This window comes from Enhydra lutris, unplaced genomic scaffold, assembly GCF_002288905.1.
Source record: "Enhydra lutris kenyoni isolate GAN:26980312 unplaced genomic scaffold, ASM228890v2 scaffoldscaffold2, whole genome shotgun sequence".
Lineage (NCBI taxonomy): Eukaryota > Metazoa > Chordata > Mammalia > Carnivora > Mustelidae > Enhydra > Enhydra lutris.
This window is the reverse complement of record NW_019154086.1, coordinates 97,680,915-97,699,626: the sequence shown is the minus strand read 5'-3', so window position 1 is coordinate 97,699,626 and position 18,712 is coordinate 97,680,915. Positions and strand designations below refer to the sequence as shown.

The window sequence follows — 18,712 nt, the reverse complement described above, 5'->3', positions numbered from 1 at the left end:
GTCCAGCCTGTGCATGAGAAGGCAGTTAAAATGAACTCATGTACATTTGGGGGGGAGCTGGGAGGTGGGAAACCAAGTGCTCGTGTAATTGTCATAGAAAAGTAGAAATGCAAAATCACCCATTATTGCATTCCTTCTCTTCTCTGCTTTAGGACATCTCCTTGGCCTCTCCCATGATGATTCCAAGTTCTGTGAAGAAAACTTTGGTTCCACAGAAGATAAGCGCTTAATGTCTTCCATCCTAACGAGCATTGATGCATCCAAACCCTGGTCCAAGTGCACCTCAGCCACCATCACAGAATTCCTGGATGATGGCCACGGTATGTGTCATTTAAGACAACACAGGCTCAATAACAACGCTTAGGGGAGATTATTACCAGTGTTACTTTATGACATCCTCATGAAGCCCACCATGCCTCCTGAGGCAATGGTTGTTTAGATAGGGTCAGGAAAGGAGCAGAGGGATGGTCTGTTGGTGTATAAGGCCAACATCCTTGGTGGCATTGTAGCTATGGTATTTTTGCTTTGGAATTGAAAAGTTCAAAAGAGAAGCAGTGTGGGAGACCACACAGAATGCCTCGCCAGTGCCCTGAAAGCCTGGCTTTTATTCCATCTTTCACCACTAGCTTCCTGTGAGAATGTTGGCAGACATCTTGTTTTCCTGCTATTAATATGACTCTCAGAATTATTTGTTACATGCCTGTTATAGGGGTGTGGTTAAAACGTAGGTGACAATTCTGTCAGATCCTCTTTATGGCAACAGAAAACCCTAAAGGACGCTCTTTAGATCTGCATTCACTGGAAGAATCTGGCTTCATCCTGACAGCAGATTCTCCGGGAAGTAGAGTGAAAACTGCAGAACAGAAAGAGAAGAATCAATCTGAATAGCGGGAAAACACTTTAAGAACTTCGAAAGAAAATCTTTGACTTTACCCGCTAGATATAGTTCAAGAGCATAACCTATTTTATTAAATTCTGCAAATCGGGGATTGGTCCTGTAAATTACATGAAAATACCAAAGAAGTCGAGATTTTCAGAAATAATAAATTCTGACCCTTAAGTAGTCTTCAAAACAAGCTGTTGCTAATTTCCTAGCAACTCATAGGACTTGAAACTACTAGAAGCACAGGAGGATAGATGCATTAGAGTCAAGTGATTCAACTACAGACGCCAATGTAGTTCAAGTTTCTCATGTTATAAAAATGGACTTATTCTCATTCCTTCTTTTTTTTCTCTTAAAATTTGTCTCTTTCCAAAAGACTGAGTATGGACTGAATATGACAGAAATTTTTTGATCATAATAACTGTCCATAAAATTATCTCATGATGTGTGGTTCAGAGTTAGCTAAGGAGAGTCTCTGATAGTTGTTTTTCCTAGTTCCATAAAGTTTATGGCCTATTTCATAATATTAAGATATTATGGCACACTGGCCACTTTGAACTTTGGCTGTGTAATGTCAAAACAATTGAATTCAACTCTTTTAGACAAAAAGGAATTCTGCAACACAGTTCTTTAGTCTCTTGGAGGAAAAATCTGTTCATTAACTCAGTTTTGCTGTAATAGTGGTAAACCAGTAATGTTTTAGTTACTTTAAACTTTTTAAAATATCCTATTCCTAAAAACAGTCCAATGCCTAGCCTGGTTTAAAATTTCCCTCAATACAGTCTGTTCTCTGCTCATTAAAAGGACATCCCAATAACGTAAAGATTTAGGAAAAAAATACTAGGAATCAATGTATTAGGCTTTTCCTTTAGACTAATACTAAGTGATAATTTTCTGTGTAGCTCAGTTTACAATGCTAATTTAATGCTGATAAAGTCCTGCAGTGAATGTTTACCTAATTATCTCCCTGTCCACACTGACCAAGTCAGTATCTAATAAAGTCCCTCTTGGGTGGAACCCTAGTCTCCACTTTTAATATTGCTTTTGCTGCCTTTTTTTTTTTCAGGTTTTCTGAAAATGAAATAACATTAATATTTTATTTCAGAATCACACATTACACATTCCAAAAGTTTGAGCTAAAGTTTGAATCCTTAAATGAATGGATTTAGTTGCTAAGGCAGCAAATAGTTATGGCTAAAATGGGACCAATTCTTTTTTTCCTGTGCAAGTATTAGATCAGCTAATTACAATGCTGTGCCGAATTTTGTTCCTTCTTGCCATAATTTTGGAATGATTCGTTTATTTCATGTTTGTGGAATTCATGATCTTACATTCTGTGCAGTAAATATGCTTTCAGTATTGTCTTCATTTCTTAACATTACTTATGTATTTAAAAGTCTCCACACTCAGCTTTTTAAAACTTTTCCAACAAATGACATATTTTATACAGTTACTGTGTCCATTCCAGAGATCCTCATGGTAGATAACAACCAAGGAACATACATCTAGTAGAGGTAGATTTTGTTTACTGGCACTGATACAATCTTTTCTGAATTTCCCATGGGTATGTTGAATAAACTGATTAAATTAGCCAAATTCTTGGAATAATATATACCTGATAAGCCTACTTATTAATTAACTCATTTCATCAAGCTTAGACTCTCATTTTTTAATATGTTGTTTAGGCAGTCTTGTGTTACAACGAGAAAACACACACACACGCACACGCACACGCACACAGACACACACTGATTTTATCAGTAGCCTGTAATGAAGTCATTTCAGAATATGGAAAGCCGAAAAAGGCAATGGTACCACGGTTAGGGTTAGCCAAGCTCAACTATGCTCATTTGAAAACAGTTCTCACAGATATTGAAACAGTGGTATGCTCTAAGCACTGTCATTTAAACATGAATTCAAATAATTTAGTAACTTTTACCCTGTCACCAGAAAACTGACTTAAGTTAGTTTAAGTGAAAGTGTGATGATAGGAACTAGTAAGCACAATTTTGAGATGTTTGAGGCTCTGACATTTCAACTTCAGAGCTTACAAGAGAACCAGGGAGAGCATCAAAGTCCTAGAGGAAAGGAAAACAAACAAACACATCTTTCTTACAAGACTCCACTGATACCAAAAAACCATATGGTAAAACCGTTTTACGTTGCTCATAGGAAATGACTCAGACTTCCATCCCAAGTCATTCATTCAGAGTTAATAGAAATAGTTCTTCTCTTTTTCTGTACTAATTTTATAAGCCATGACAATTTTAAGCAATGAAATAGTCATGGTAGGGGACCCGGGGGTGCACTTCAGACAGATAGACTGAGAGTGAAAAAGGATATCATTTGATGATAAGGGAGAAACCAGAAAAGCTGTAAAGTACAGCCCTGAATCATTGACAGTTCAGAGATCTGGCTTCTTTTCACAAAGGGTCTAAAACAGTATCACACCACCATGATCCCCGAAGGTATCTCCATATTTCACATGATACCATTATTGATACTCAGAAAAAAAGTGATTTTCAATTACCGAGGAAAATTGAATTGTGACACTAATATAGAGGCTGCAAAACCATTGCTATGTTGAAGGAGATATTCTCCCAAGACTTACACAATTTTTCAATGGAACCTAAAGTGTTCTTTTTCTGGAAAACCCATTTATAGATAACATCGCATCTCTCCCTCTCACCTCCAGTGGCTCTAGAGAAATGAGGTCTTAAAGCACAATAAATTCAAATCATTTGATTTGTTTTTAAAATTATTAGCCATAAGTAGCTGGACATTTGTAGCACTCTCCCACTGCCAAATTTAAATTCATTAATCCTGAGTGTTTCCTGATTTAGTTCCAAGAACTATGTAGCAATTCGGTTATGGTTGAAAAGTCTACATGCACACACTAAAATAACTGTGCCTGCAGATTTGTGATTCAGAAAAGGAGAAGCCATGTCTCAGGGGAACCCCCCTCCCCAACCAGCTTTGCCAAGATCCTTATAGACATTCTGCAGTGTTTATACAAGTTAGCTCTAGGCAAGCTGGCAAGACCTCAGAAATAAGGTAAGCACTGGCAAGGAAATTGTCCAGTGAAAACAGGTTATTGAACTTCCTTTCTCAAATGCTAATAACCTTGAAGCCAAGAAAGATAGCCACCTCTGCTCTCTCCCTAAGTCCACGAAAGGCCACCTCCCAAACAGGCACAGCTCGGGAACCCTCTTGACAACAGACTGCAAAGGAAAATCTAGAGAGAACTGTGAAATATTAACATGCAGCATGCTTAAAGAACTAAGTTTACAGCATCCACTAAACACAGAACTTTGGAGATAAAATGCTATTAGAAACCTGGTTCTCCCAGTTCTGTGAATTCTTTGTCCGTGGAGACTATAGGCTAGTAATAAATAAGATCTTAATGTTCAGTTTTTAAGGTAGTACTCATACATTTCAAGGTCCGTCATGATAGGATCTCAATTTTCACAATAAATATGTTCTTTGAAAGAGTCTGCACATAAGACATATATTTTAAGGACATGGTGACCTGTGTTAAAAAAAAAAAAACACAACTATGCTTCATTCTTTAACAAGGACACTTTTCCATCTAATTTCCTTGGCATCACCTTTGCTAAACAGAGCCCTTAAAGCTTGTGACAGTTTCACAAACAGACCCTCAGGATCGCTTTTGGTCAGCAACCATGGTCTGTACATTTCAGCGCCTTTAAGTGTTCTCTGCCACCTTTCATCTGCCACTGATGCCCATAATACACCAGTTTCTCTTTCATGTTAGCCATTCAAATAAAGACCTAAAAGAACTTTGAGTTGCCAGGCCAGGGAGATGCGCTTGAAAGTAAAAGGGGACAATTTGCAATGGATGAGTTTCATTAGGAATATTGATTTCTGATATGCCGTGGATATCTGGACTGATGCCTAATTTCATGCCTGTGTATTAGAAAGGAAGAGAGGACAGAAATAACCATAGCGTTAGAAACAGAGAAGAAAATACGAAAAGACTAGAGAAGAGCTAACTTTGAGCTGATAATTTTCATTAATCATTAAAATGAAGGACAAACAGTGCTGGCTGTCAGGTACAAAAAAAGCCATGATTTTTCTGCTCTGTTTCCCAGCGGTCTGGCACACCTTCCATCACCCGTAGTATACTCTGTGGCCACGGAGAGATTTCCACTTTCTTTCCTTTGTTTGTCCATCACAAATCACTGCCTTTTACTTTTTTAATTTTTTTACCTTTAAGCATTTAACTGAACACGGATGGCAAAAAAAAAAAAAAGTGCAATATGGACACATTTGTATTGTCTTTCTTTTGGAAGCTATCCATTTTTATACATAGGAAACGTTAAAACAAAAGAAAAGAAGGACGCAGGGAGGAAAAGAAAAAAAAAACAAGTTGGCAATGTGTGGAAAAGAACAAACAGGCAAAATGTTGGCAACAAAGCCCAGATAGGATTTCAAACTGGGATAAAGTGAAATATTTGTGAACTAGGTAGGAAGGAGTGGTTGAGAATAAAAGCCAAGCAGATTCAGAAAAGTCAGCAGTAGATTGGCTGCTTTTAGAGCTCAATGCAAATGATACTGAAAGATTGACAGATTGTCTCTTTCATTCTTCCCCCAAACTGTAACATTTTTTTTAAAAAAAGGACAATAATCCAGCCTTAGATTTTAAATATTTCATACCATGAGATTCAGAATCAGGCTCTAGATTATTTTTTGTTGTTGTTCCAAGTACAACGATGGAAAGCATTCCATTTGTGAGAGATGTCTATACCTATTTTATTGCAAATGGTCAAAATTCAATGTATAGGGTAAACAGAAACTAATGCAGCAACACATCCTGATGAGAATATTGGAATAATAAATTAATGGCAATTCTGAAATAAATCATTTGATTATAAGCAGGAAGTCCACCCCAGTTCCCTTTCTCTAAGGGAAAACCATAGAGCTGAGATACGGTATCTTTCATAGCAAAGCAAAAGTGTGATTCATTTTTTAAAACTTATACTTTGGACCTGAAACTAATGTACCATTATCTGTCAGCTATACTCAAATCAACAAAAACAGAACAAAACTTCTACTTGGGCATTAAGCTTTTTAAAGAGATGGCCGCATCTTGAAGTCTACTTGTTATAAGTTGATTTCTAATTGAATTCTACATTTCTTTCTGCTCATCATGTCCTACGGAGGTAGAAAGAGGTCAGTGACTTCAAGTCCACAAAGAGGTGGTGAGTTATGTTGGCTTGAGACGAACAAGGTGGACCCATGCCATGTGTACCCACACATGTCGAAGACTTCCCAGCTAATCCTTAGTGGTGCAGTCTTAACGGTTCTGTGCTTTTTAGTAAAATAAGAGTTTCTTAAAACAGCACTTTTGAAGAATTGGAGAGCATTCTTGCTGTCTCAGAAATTTGTTGACAGTCTTGTAACATCAGCAATCTGTGGAGCATTCCCTGGTTTATACAATCTTCTTCCTTTTTTTTCTTTTTTGTTTTTTAAGATTTTTATTTATTTATTTATTTGTCAGAGACAGAGAGAGAGAGAGCACAGGCAGGCAGAGTGGCCGCAGAGGCAGAGGGAGAAGCAGGCCCCCTGCTGAGCAAGGAGCCCAATGCGGGACTCGATCCCAGAACGCTGGGATCATGACCTGAGCCAAAGGCAGCCGCTTAACCAACTGAGCCACCCAGGCGTCCCTTTTTTTTTTTTTCTTTTAATGTAACAATGAAGATAATGCTTCTCTTGGAGTTGTCGGTGCCTAATCTTACTAAACAAAGTTTAGTGAGGGTTTACTATCATTCTTTCCTATTGACTCGATGTTGATGTTTTTCTTTTAACTGGATGTTTTTCTTCCAAAGTTCTCTTTGGCTGGTTACTTATTTTTAATGCTTTTTCTGGCTTGCCTTCAGAAGCTTTACCTCTTCAAACGTTCTGGCTCAGAAATTAAATAGGAGCTCTGCTCCGTATTCATTTTCATATAATGCTTCCATCACAGATTGACAAATTCTAAAGTATTCACTTTGAAGAAACTTGAATGTAGTTGCGAAAATATTTGCAGTATACTTAAAACATGCTGACTCTTCCATGTCTCAGTGGAAAATAGGATTGAAATGCAATTTTCTTTTGTTAAGTAAAAAGAATGACTCGAATATATCTAAAATTGTTAAATATGTTGAGCATAGTATCAACTGTCATTGCTTTGTATTTTTCTGGTCACCCTTTATATCTGTTAGTTATCCACCCTTACAGCGTCACAATGAGAAGAGACACATTTCCCAGAACTTGAAAATCCGTTAAGGAGATGTTAATTAACTTGGTCAAGAACACTCAGCCACTTGGTGTTTGGCCAGAATTAGACTTTAGACTGGGTGTTTCCACCGTTAGACACGGTATCTGTTATTTGAAGGATTCCTCCACACACCTGCCAGGTCCACAATAAAACAGGAAATCTATCCACATGCAGAGGCAAGATAGTACGCGATGAAGAAGGCAGGCTCTGAGCATAAACTCCTAATAGCTATGTGACCTTGGCTCAGTGACCAATTTTTCCATTTCTCAATTTCCTTATCTGTAAGAAAAGGAAAATAGTAGAATCTGCTCTGTGGAGTTCTTGTGAGTATTAAACAAGTGAATACATTTTTTAAAAAGATTTTATTTATTTATTTGACAGACAGAGATCACAAGTAGGCAGAGAGGCAGGCAGAAAGAGAGAGAGGAGGAAGCAGGCTCCCCGCTGAGCAAAGAGCCCGATGCGGGGCTAGATCCCAGGACCCTGAGATCATGACCTGAGCCGAAGGCAGAGGCTTAACCCACTGAGCCACCCAGGCACCCCAACAAGTAAATACATTTAAAAAAGGGAGAATGGTGGGGTGCCTGGGTGGCTGAGTGGGTTAAGCCTCTGCCTTCGGCTCAAGTCATGATCTCAGGGTCCCTGGGATTGGGCCCCGCATAGGGCTCTCTGCTCGGTGCGGAGCTGCTTCCCTCTCTCTCTCTCTGCCTGCCTCTCTGCCAACCTGTGATCTCTGTCAAATAAATAAATAAAATCTTAAAAAAAAAAAAGAAAAGAAAGGGAGAATGGTGTAAATGTGTAACAAATATTATTTTTATTTTTAGTACTATGAATAGTTGATGAGAAAATCCCAAAATCCTAAGTAGACAAAAGTGGGCAGAAACTGGTGGGCGATGTGCATGATCCCGTAGGCCCAGAGACAATCCATGGTGTTAACCATAGGTCAGGGAGTCTTAGGGAAGCTTCTGAGGGGAGAGGAAGAAGGTATCAGCTTCTGAATTTGTTTTGCCTGAGTATGTGGCCACTTCTATTGATTCCCCCAAACTTACTCCTTTATATCCCCCGTATTATGTAAGGAGAGCACCAACTTCTTTGTGCAACATACTTCGAGCACCCAACAACTACTAGTTGTGTTAAAGAACAGACCCAGATGGTGACAAAGAAGAAGGATTAAAAGATGGGTTTCATTCCAAATTATCAAAGATAATGTCTTGTCTTTGCCCACTGCTCCTTTATTCTGTGACTCTTGAATTCTTTATTAAAATTCACATACGTCCAGAAGAAATACTTGATTTTTTCTGTTTTCTCCACCTTAGTGGGAGACTGCTGGGGTGGAGGGGGTGGATCTGGGTCTTTTTTGTGTTTTCCCAATATCTAGTATGTTTGCTAGAACATTGTAGGTGTTGACCAAATGCTTGTTGAGGGCAAGAATGAATCAGGTCTCACTTTGTTATTGTTTATGAAATTAATGGGGAGGAGACTTGGGTGGGCACGTGAGGAAGAGAAAAGCTAAAAGTAGACAAAAGTATAGACAACATGGATAAACTCTTTCTCAGAGTTGTAAATGCTTATTTACTATGATTATTGTCGTAGTTGTTATGTCCATTATATTATTTCCTGTAGGTCCGTCCCAATTTCTCCTAGTCCCTCAGCACAATGGCTATTTTCACAACTAATTATTACAAAATAATTTTATTCGATCATCCCACTGCCATTATTAGAGATGTCCCAGAGCACATTAGCTAGCCCACGGAAAATCCTGGAGGGGGCTCGGGAATGCAAAGAGGTGCACTTTACTGGCCCCGAAGGAGTCCCTCCTCCAGGGCCTCAGCTTGCAGATCTGTGAGCACTGCATTTTCAGAAGCAGGATTTTAGTAGCTTGAAACCCAAACACAGAGCAGTGGTCAATCTTGGTTATTCTTTTAGGTAACTGTTTGCTAGACCTACCCCGCAAGCAGATCTTGGGCCCGGAAGAACTCCCTGGACAGACGTACGATGCCACGCAGCAGTGCAACCTGACTTTTGGGCCCGAGTACTCCGTGTGCCCTGGCATGGACGTCTGCGCCCGCCTCTGGTGCGCCGTGGTGCGCCAAGGCCAGATGGTGTGTCTCACCAAGAAGCTGCCGGCTGTGGAGGGGACACCATGTGGGAAAGGGAGGATCTGTCTGCAGGGCAAGTGTGTGGACAAAACCAAGAAAAAATATTATTCAGTAAGTGATTTGCTTGTCACGCAATGCCTGGGGACACAGGATCCGAAGTCCATTCCTGTGACATGTGTGGGCACTGTCACGAGAAGGCTTTCTTTCCCAGTTAAAATATTTTTCCTTGAGATGCCCAAGCAGAGCATTTGCGGGCTCATCTCTGAGTTTTGAAGTCCCGAGGAGAGCACTGACAGAGGGCACAATGCTTCTGTCTTCTAAGACTGTCCTACAACTGTGCATTCTTAGATACTCTGACAGCAGCCCGAACAAATTCTTCACCCAGTCCTAAGCAAAGGGGTTTATAATAGCCTTCCCTCTAGAAGTCTCTCCGCTTCCTGCTACAGAATGATAGACCTGGAGTCTATTACTCCCCCGTGGTGTGGGCGCAGGTGGCGTGTGCATGGGGGGTGGGTGCATTTCAATATCTGTCACATTCCCTCTCTACAGAGAAGGACTCTACTCTGATGAGACTGAAGCCGAACCCAGGTCAAATGCATTATGCATGTGACGGAGGGTCTGTCTCCGATGGGATGTGTGGTATCAACAAGGGAATGCAGAATGTCAGTGCTAAACAAGGAGAAAAAATGTAAATGCAACCAACCATTCCAGGCATCATGCACAATCTTTAGCATCATATATTTTGTCAAAGATGCAGGATCAGAGTTGACAGAAAGTTAGCTATGGTTCAAGTGGTTATTAACAGCAATGCACCGTATCAGAAGGCACAGAGAAACCCAGGACTTCTTGTAGTGTGCCCTGTTCTGCCAGGGAAACATCCAGATCCTAGTGCCAGGGGGCAGCAGGGAGCAGAAGCAATGACTTGCTTAGAATTGGACTTGCACTATAATTCCAGAATGTCCAATATCTGTGGCCATGTTCAAGTCCATGAAAATTTATACCTGTGATGGGGTTTCCACTATGGCATTGGATGCAAGTGATTTCTAAATGTACGTTTTGAATGTTTTTTTTTTTCCTCCCTTCTGCATTAAAATGTCTTCTATTTTCTATTTTAGACATCAAGCCATGGCAACTGGGGGTCCTGGGGGCCTTGGGGCCAGTGTTCTCGCTCATGTGGGGGAGGAGTACAGTTTGCCTACCGGCACTGCAATAATCCTGCACCCAGAAACAGTGGCCGCTACTGCACGGGGAAGAGGGCCATCTACCGCTCCTGCAACGTCATGCCCTGCCCACCTAACGGTACGCTGCTCCCAAGTGTCAGCAACCACCATGTGCCACGTGTAATTTGTATTCTAGCAGTAATAGATAGAGAGGGCTGGAGAAATCACCTGTTCATCTTGTACTCCACAGTTCCACCAGTGTGCAAATCAATAACAAATACATGAACGATTTTTTAAACTACTAATAAAAAAATTAGAATTTAAAAAAAAATTAGAATTTAGAGGGTAGGAAGAAAATAATTGTTGCTTTCAACTCCCGTGTACAGATAAAACCCAGTGCTGGTATGTAAAGAAGCTCTGAAAAGAAAGTTCTCATCTTCACGTTAAAATTACTTAGATGCACATGACTATGCCTGAGCTTCAGAAGAGACAAAGTAATAACGTGACTTGTTTGTTTTTTAGGTAAATCTTTTCGTCACGAGCAGTGTGAGGCCAAAAATGGGTATCAGTCTGATGCAAAAGGAGTCAAAACGTTTGTGGAGTGGGTCCCCAAATATGCAGGCGTCCTGCTGGGAGACGTGTGCAAACTGACCTGCAGAGCCAAGGGCACTGGTTACTACGTGGTGTTTTCTCCAAAGGTAACTGCACACCGACTGTCCAGAAACAGCAGGCGTTCTCGCCAGAAATTATTTGGTGGAATAAAGCCTAGAGATACCAAATATCAACCGTCATTATTTATTGGGTGACTAGGTTTTGGAGGGTTTTATTTTCATCTCTATAGTGTCTATATTTGCAAAACTTATACAAAGAACAAAAAATATCCTGTAAACAAAACAAGTTAATGTTTTAAAAGCTATTTTGGAAAAGTTGTAACTCTCTGTCAGGGAAGGTGAGGTGTAACCTTCACTTCAAAATTGCCATGAAAACAACTAGAATTTCCTCAGTACGTTGGTATAGGAAACTGAAAGCAAGAAAGCTTTCTACTTTTCTATCATTTAATTAAGAATTTCTTTGGTGACTTATGAAAATAGGTTTCAAGATCATCATCTCTGACCCAGACCTTTAAACGTCTTGCACCCTTAATATGAACCAATGTCCTTATAGGTATTGACATTGTAATATATGCATGTGAAATTATCCCTTATTTTTCACAGGACAGCATTTTCTAAATTACTAAGTTTTATTTCTCACAATTGGTGTTACGAAGCAACATAAAATAATGTTTTTCTAATTTATAATGTGCTACATTAAAATCCCCTCTGAATTTGGCCTCCAGATTTGTGTGAAATATGACTGAAAAATAAGTTAACATCCAACTTAAGTAATTTTTAAAATACTTTGTCTTTTTATCCCAAGATAATATATTTTTCACTTAAAAGATAGGACAAAGAATAAGAGCAGAAATATCAGCTGGCATTGCCACCCCCTGGAGAGCTGTGAGCTTGTTGACGTGTATCCTACTTCGGTTCACACACACACATGCACATACTCACACACGCATGAAAAGAGTTGTATATACACAAGTACAAAGCCCGTCTGTTTATTTACATACAAGAGTGTATATATTTCTTATATATACTCACACGTACAAACCAGAGAGTCCATATATGGACTATTTTACAACTAGCTTTTTTTTCAAAAATTTTATTTATTTAATTGACAGAGAGAGAGAGACTGAGAGCACCAGTAGGAGAGCAGCAGGCAGAGGCAGACGCAGAGGGAGAAGCAGGTTTCTTGCTGAGCAGGGAGCCCGATGCGGGGTCTGATCCCAGGACTCTGGGATGATGACTTGAGCCAAAGGTGGTTGCTTCACCGTCTGAGCCACCCAGGCGCCCCCATAACTAGCTTCTTAAGAACATACTGATTCCTTTACTCAACATACAGTCAGTGTCTGCCAGCAAGTACTTTCCTCTGACTTCCCTAGACTCTTTCTACGCTAATTTGTTGGTCTCTGACAGTTCAGCACATGATAGGGAATGCTTTCCAGCCATTAACAAGGTTTAGAATGTCAATTTCAGATTTTCAAATCTATTTCTGTAGTAACAATTATGCCACAAAGAAGGATCTCCACAATCTGGAGCATGTTCATTTTCTGCTCTCCACACAAGTGACAAGTCCCCCAGGCTAAGGGAAATCGTCCTGGAGACTGTGCTCTGCATGCAGAAAGGGAAATGGGTACCTTAGGTCTCCTGGCATATTTGGAATTAAGCTCAAGAGAAAAAGGGCATAACCTAGATTTATCCCAGATCTGCTTTCTGGCAAGACATCAGGATTTTTCAGTTAGATACTCTAGGCCACTAGGGTTTGGGGTTGGTTGGTTATTTTTTGATGCACTATCCCTGTCAAATACAAAATTCCACAAATTGGAACTTGCTGTTTTACCATGGAAACCAAGTACCTGTGCACAGGTACCTTCCCATTGCTAACGGGGTCCTTGTTATTCAGGTGACGGATAGGACCGAATGCAGGCCGTATAGTAACTCCGTCTGCATCCATTGCTAACGGGGTCCTTGTTATTCAGGTGACGGATGGGACCGAATGCAGGCCGTATAGTAACTCCGTCTGCGTCCGGGGCAAGTGTGTACGCACCGGCTGTGATGGCATCATCGGCTCAAAGCTGCAGTATGACAAGTGTGCCGTGTGTGGGGGAGACAACTCCAGCTGCACAAAGGTGGTTGGAACTTTCAATAAAAAAAGGTAAGGTGAAAGAATCATTGCCCTGAGAGGCATCAAGCAAGGCTTTAGACTTGCACCACTGAGAAAAGGGGACTTGTGTTACATCGTAAGGTGTCTATGGGAGGAGGTCCCGCATGGCCCTAGTAACATATCATACGTATGACCACCAAGGAGGGCATGAGAAAGTTCTGGTTGCAGAGTGCAAACTCCCACTGCTTCTGGAAGCAGAGAAACTGCGTGGCTCTGAGGTCAAGATCTTACAGCATGTGAGCACCGAAAACAAAAAGGCTGTGAAATCCCCACTAGCGATCTCTGGCAGATCTGTTATTCCTGAAACCGCATTTAGGGAAGGATGGCTGGTTTCCATCATAATTATTTCCTTTTACAGACACATTTTCACTAGGCTGTATTTTTCTTGAGAAGACATCTCCCGTTGCAAGCGTAAGTTAACTGCAGGGATAGAGGCAACAGTGTCATTTTATAGTGAACTCTCCTGGTTTATATCTACTCTATAAAGAATAGACAGTAATGTTTGCTTCCTCTTATGGTCTTTGATTATGCTTTCATTTTAAATATGCAAGTTTATAAAGTACCAATTTCTGGAATTAAACATTTTTTAAAGTTTATTTACTTATTTTAGAAAGAGTGGGAACATGCACACACACACGTGGGGGGAGGGGCAAAGGGAGAGAATGTTCGAGCAGACTCCCCACTGACCTGATCCAGTGCTCCACAAGGGGCTCAACCCCGTGACCCATAAGATCATGCCCTGAGCCGAAACCAAGAATTGGTCACTGAAGTGACCAAGCAACCCAGGCATCCCTCCATTAAATATTATGTTATCAGTGAGGATGAGGGAACAGCTAAAGGGCTGCTGGAATGCAAGATTGTCTTTCTTCTTCACCAAACCATTCTTAGGCTGAGTGGTATTGGTCCAGTGCTCCTGTATTTTTCTTGAAGTGTGTGCTGTGTTCTCTTTAGCTGGAGGGTAATATGCAAGCCAAGTAGCCATAAGGATTTATTAAAACAATCACATGCCATGTTATTATGGAAAACTGGAAATTATCTTTGATACAATAAAAAAATGGCATGGCTAAAGAATTTATTCTGACTTTAAATACGTATTACTAATCCTATTTGCTAGTGAGTTAGTAATTATTCATCCAATTCTATTGCATTCTATTTATAAAATATCCTGCATGTCTACTGTGTACTGCATTTTTATATATTGCAAAGGTGCAAGACACCTGAGAAATGATGAAGTCTAGGAAACTGTGACTCTGAAAGTTTAGGGCTCATCTCATTTCTCACGGCTGATGAATGCCAAAGCAAAGTCTATATCTTAGGGCAGAAAAAAAAGAAAGAAGGAAGGAAGAAGAAGAAATTCAGGAATCAAGTAGGAAATTAAATACCTTATGTAGGAGCACCTGGGTGGCTCAGTGGGTTAAGCCTCTGCCTTCTGCTCAGGTCATGATCTGAGGGTCCTGGGATCGAGCCCCACGTCAGGCTCTCTGGTCAGTGGGAAGCCTGCTTCTCCCTCTCTCTCTGCCTGCCTCTCTGCCTGCTTGTGATCTCTGTCAAATAAATAAATAAAATCTTAAAAAAAAAATACCTTATGTACTAGGTACTATGTAGTCTTCCTACATAAACTTAGAAGCCACTTTTTCTAAATAGTAAATTTGGCATTTTGGTTTTTTTGGATTGGCAACCAGTATCTGCACATTTGTTGTCCCATGAAAAGATGAAGAAATTCATGAGAGCAATAAGTGGTGGGCATCCTGACAGCTTGCAAATTGATTTGACCAAGATTATATTATGTGGTACAAATGGTCTGTTTAATGTTTCCAGATAAATTACCTTGGCCTAGTGTAGTGTATAAAGAAGGACATTGATCTTGGAGCTGAAATCTTTGTAATCAAGCTCTGGTTCAGTGATTTACAAAGACTGTGTGATCTCTCGAGAGTCACTTCATTTTTATTTTTTATTTTTATTTTTTTACTATCAGAATTCTTGAGAGTCAAATGGAATTAATAGTAATGTTCTTGCAAGTTCATATTGCTGCGAGGATCCAATGAGATCATGCGTATTAAAATATTTCATCAAGCTAAAACCACTTCACAAATACGACCGTAACCTCAATTCACCCCTCTCTCAATGTTCTTCGTCTCAGTAAATGGCAACACAGTCCTCCTGTTGCTCAGTACTGGGAGAATAAGAGAATCATATTTTGCTAAGGCACTAAGAGGTCAAGGCACCAGTCCTCCCACTGGCTGTGGCCTTGTGAAGCTCCATCTGAAGACCCCAGCAGTGCTACCAGTCCCAACTCTTTCTCATGAATTTGAGACAGGCTCTCAGGAATAAGCATTAAGAAAATGCTCTCCTACCAGTTTCCCTTACCCTGCATTCTTTATTTTCTTTACTCTCTGATAGGTATCATTTAAACTCTGAATATAACCAGAACATATTTTCACATAAATGTTAGAAAGTATGACTGGCAGAGGTTGGGGTGGGGAAGATTTCAGGAAAGGAGTAAACTACGAGTAAGGGTTCATGGCTTTAGAGCCTAACACGGCCACTGGTTTTAGAGTGCACTTGTTCAAACACTTTATATGTTTAATATATATACCTACACTTTGTATGTTTTCTGTTAAGATGAGATATTCTCTCCAACATCCCTCCTGGTTTTGTTCGAAGCTACTGTAGGTTTGCATATGATCTCTTGCTATTAGATATTTCAAATAAATAAATAAATAAATAATAAGTCCTGTAACAAATCCTAATCTAAACTGTATTACAAAGCTAAAAATAATGAGTCACGTTGAATGGATAAGCAAGATCAGTATTGTAATTTCTTTCTTCCCAGCAGTAGGAAACTCCGACCCCTGTGTAGCCATCAGTCCCTGTCCATCAGATGCCCAGTAGACAGCAAGCTTCCCTCTGGAGGAGCCTCCCCTCTAATTCAGGGGGAATGCCTGGGCAGGGGAAATAATACTTGGATTTTCAGGGTATGAATCAGTTGCCCTATCACCTCCAAACCTGAATAAGAATTTAGTGGTAGTTAACTAAATTTCATACACATCAAACTTCACAGACAATTTATTTCTTTATATTCAAATAAGTAAGAAAGCAAAACATGGGGTGACCTCATTATAAAATCACTTATAGAGGCAAAGAGTTTCACAAATGACTCCTTACTGGTATAGTCCCTTGGCACTTAATTGGCATTTCTGTCCTAGCCTTCTTCCAAAGCTACGGATGCTAGAGATATTGATGCCTTTGCCCATTTTCCTGAGCAGATGATGGCTCATTAGAGACCTACTTTATTTGTCACCCATCATAAAACCTCACTCAATCTATCATACTGTTCATGGACACAAAGTATCCGAGGAAATTTGTTATGGCATTAAAGGTTCTTTATTTTTTTTCTTTTGATGATACTGGTAAGTTATGGTTACACACTTAGAGAATTTTATATTTCATTTGTTTTCTGCTCAAGAAATCCAGTGTTCTAGTTGAAATAGAAGCAGAGCTTCCACTCTGTCTCTAGTTCAACAGTGAAACCCATGGTTCCCCAACTGCTCTGCTCATTTGGAAGGACTCCCAAAGTCCTGCTGCCTATGCCCATCCTGACAGATGGGGTTTAATTGGCCTGGGGTCTGGGGATTAAAATGTTTAAAAGCTCTCCACATGATTTAAATATGCAAATGAGTTTGAGACACATTAATTTAAAGCTTTGTCTGAGAGTGAGGGCAGATTTTTGTTTGTGTCTACATGTATCCTATTTGATTTGATAAGGATGTAAAATGTTTTTGTAAATCTTTAAATGAAGTGGGTGCACATTTTTAAAACAAAGGTTGCTAACATCATCCTAATTTTGAACATTGTAATAAAAATGTATACAATATCATAGTCTAATTTTAATTTTATTTTGTTATAAGAAAGCTAATCTTTGAAGCCAATTTTAAAGGAATTCTTAACTACGTTAAAATTTTGCATTAAGGTAAGATTTTCAGAGAACTTTGATTTGTTTATCGATTTATTAAGTGTTTACTTATTTTTTTCCTTTTTTCCCTCTCCCTCTTTCCTCTCTTTCTCTCTCCACTTCTCTCCTCTGGGGACATTTTTGCTTCCAGTAAGGGTTACACTGATGTGGTGAGGATCCCAGAAGGGGCAACCCACATAAAAGTCCGACAGTTCAAAGCCAAAGACCAGACTCAATTCACTGCCTACTTAGCCCTGAAGAAGAAAAATGGTGAGTACCTTATCAATGGGAAGTACATGATCTCCACCTCAGAAACCATCATCGACATCAATGGAACCGTCATGAACTACAGCGGTTGGAGCCACAGGGATGACTTTTTGCACGGGATGGGCTACTCAGCTACGAAGGAAATTCTCATAGTGCAAATTCTTGCAACTGATCCAACTAAAGCATTAGATGTCCGTTACAGTTTTTTTGTTCCCAAAAAGTCCACCCAAAAAGTCAACTCTGTCACCAGCCATGGGAGCAATAAAGTGGGCTCGCCCACTCCACAACTGCAGTGGGTGACGGGCCCGTGGCTCGCCTGTTCTAGAACCTGTGACACGGGCTGGCACACCAGAACGGTGCAGTGCCAGGATGCAAACCGCAAGTTAGCAAAGGGATGTCTTCTCTCTCAGAGGCCTTCAGCATTTAAGCAATGTTTGCTCAAGAAATGTTAGCCTGTGGTGATGATCTTCCGCAGAGATAACTGGATGTTTCATCACGGATCAGTCCTGGCCAATGGTGGTGATCAGTCGTGGTGAAAAGAGGTCTACCTAACGCACAGAAAGTTACGCTTCGATGGCATTGTCAACAGGAGTCTAATTATGGGCAGAATCTGCTCTCGGTGACCAAAGGAAGATGTGCACTGTTTCATGTGAACAGTGGTGACCTTGGAATCTAGAAACACTTGGGAGTTATCGAACATCCCCTGGGCTACAAGAATGAGAAAAACACTGATGAATGTAGAATCAGGGGACATTTGAAGATGGTGGAACAACAGTCTCCCCCTTGTCACCTACCTCTTCTAGAATGTCTTCAAAGGCATCATAATCATTATCATCCACAATACACCATAGCTTATTTTTACTGTTTGTAAATACATTCTCCCTTGGTATGTCACTTTATATCACTTGGTTCTATAAAAAAAAATGTGTGCGCGCGCGCGCGTGTGTGTGTGTACCCCCCACACACATACATATATATATTTCTATAAAAAGTGTTTGACCAAAGTAGGTCTGCAGCTATTTCAACTCCTAGTTTCCAGAAAGAGCTGTGGATGTTTTACTGGAAATTAAGAACTTGCTGCTGTTTTAATAAGATTTCACATACTTTCAGACTATAGGAGATCAAATTTTAGTCAAAAACCATTTTGACAGCAAGCATCTTCTGAGAAATTCTCAACAGAAAAAGGATCTCAGTGTATCTAGTCATTTAAATACATACACGAGTCCATTTTCTTAAACTTTGAACTGCCTGCATTTTTCCAGGCAGCCAAACTGATGCATAATTAGGAAGTAGTAATCGTGTTTG

The 18,712-nt window shown here is 40.1% G+C and overlaps 1 protein-coding gene across 1 annotated transcript in view; it reads left to right on the top strand.

The window, feature by feature from the left end:
- The window catches only part of LOC111152145 (ADAM metallopeptidase with thrombospondin type 1 motif 5), a 41,972-nt gene extending 23,641 nt beyond the window's left edge, over window positions 1–18,331 (top strand). The window contains exons 3-8 of the mRNA XM_022510485.1: window positions 153–320; window positions 9,090–9,373; window positions 10,378–10,561; window positions 10,945–11,120; window positions 13,004–13,179; window positions 17,292–18,331. Of these exons, the coding sequence (XP_022366193.1) occupies window positions 153–320; window positions 9,090–9,373; window positions 10,378–10,561; window positions 10,945–11,120; window positions 13,004–13,179; window positions 17,292–17,859 (1,556 nt within the window). The 3' untranslated portion in view covers window positions 17,860–18,331. The remainder of the gene's footprint in view (window positions 1–152; window positions 321–9,089; window positions 9,374–10,377; window positions 10,562–10,944; window positions 11,121–13,003; window positions 13,180–17,291) is intronic.
- Window positions 18,332–18,712: the final 381 nt, after the last annotated feature.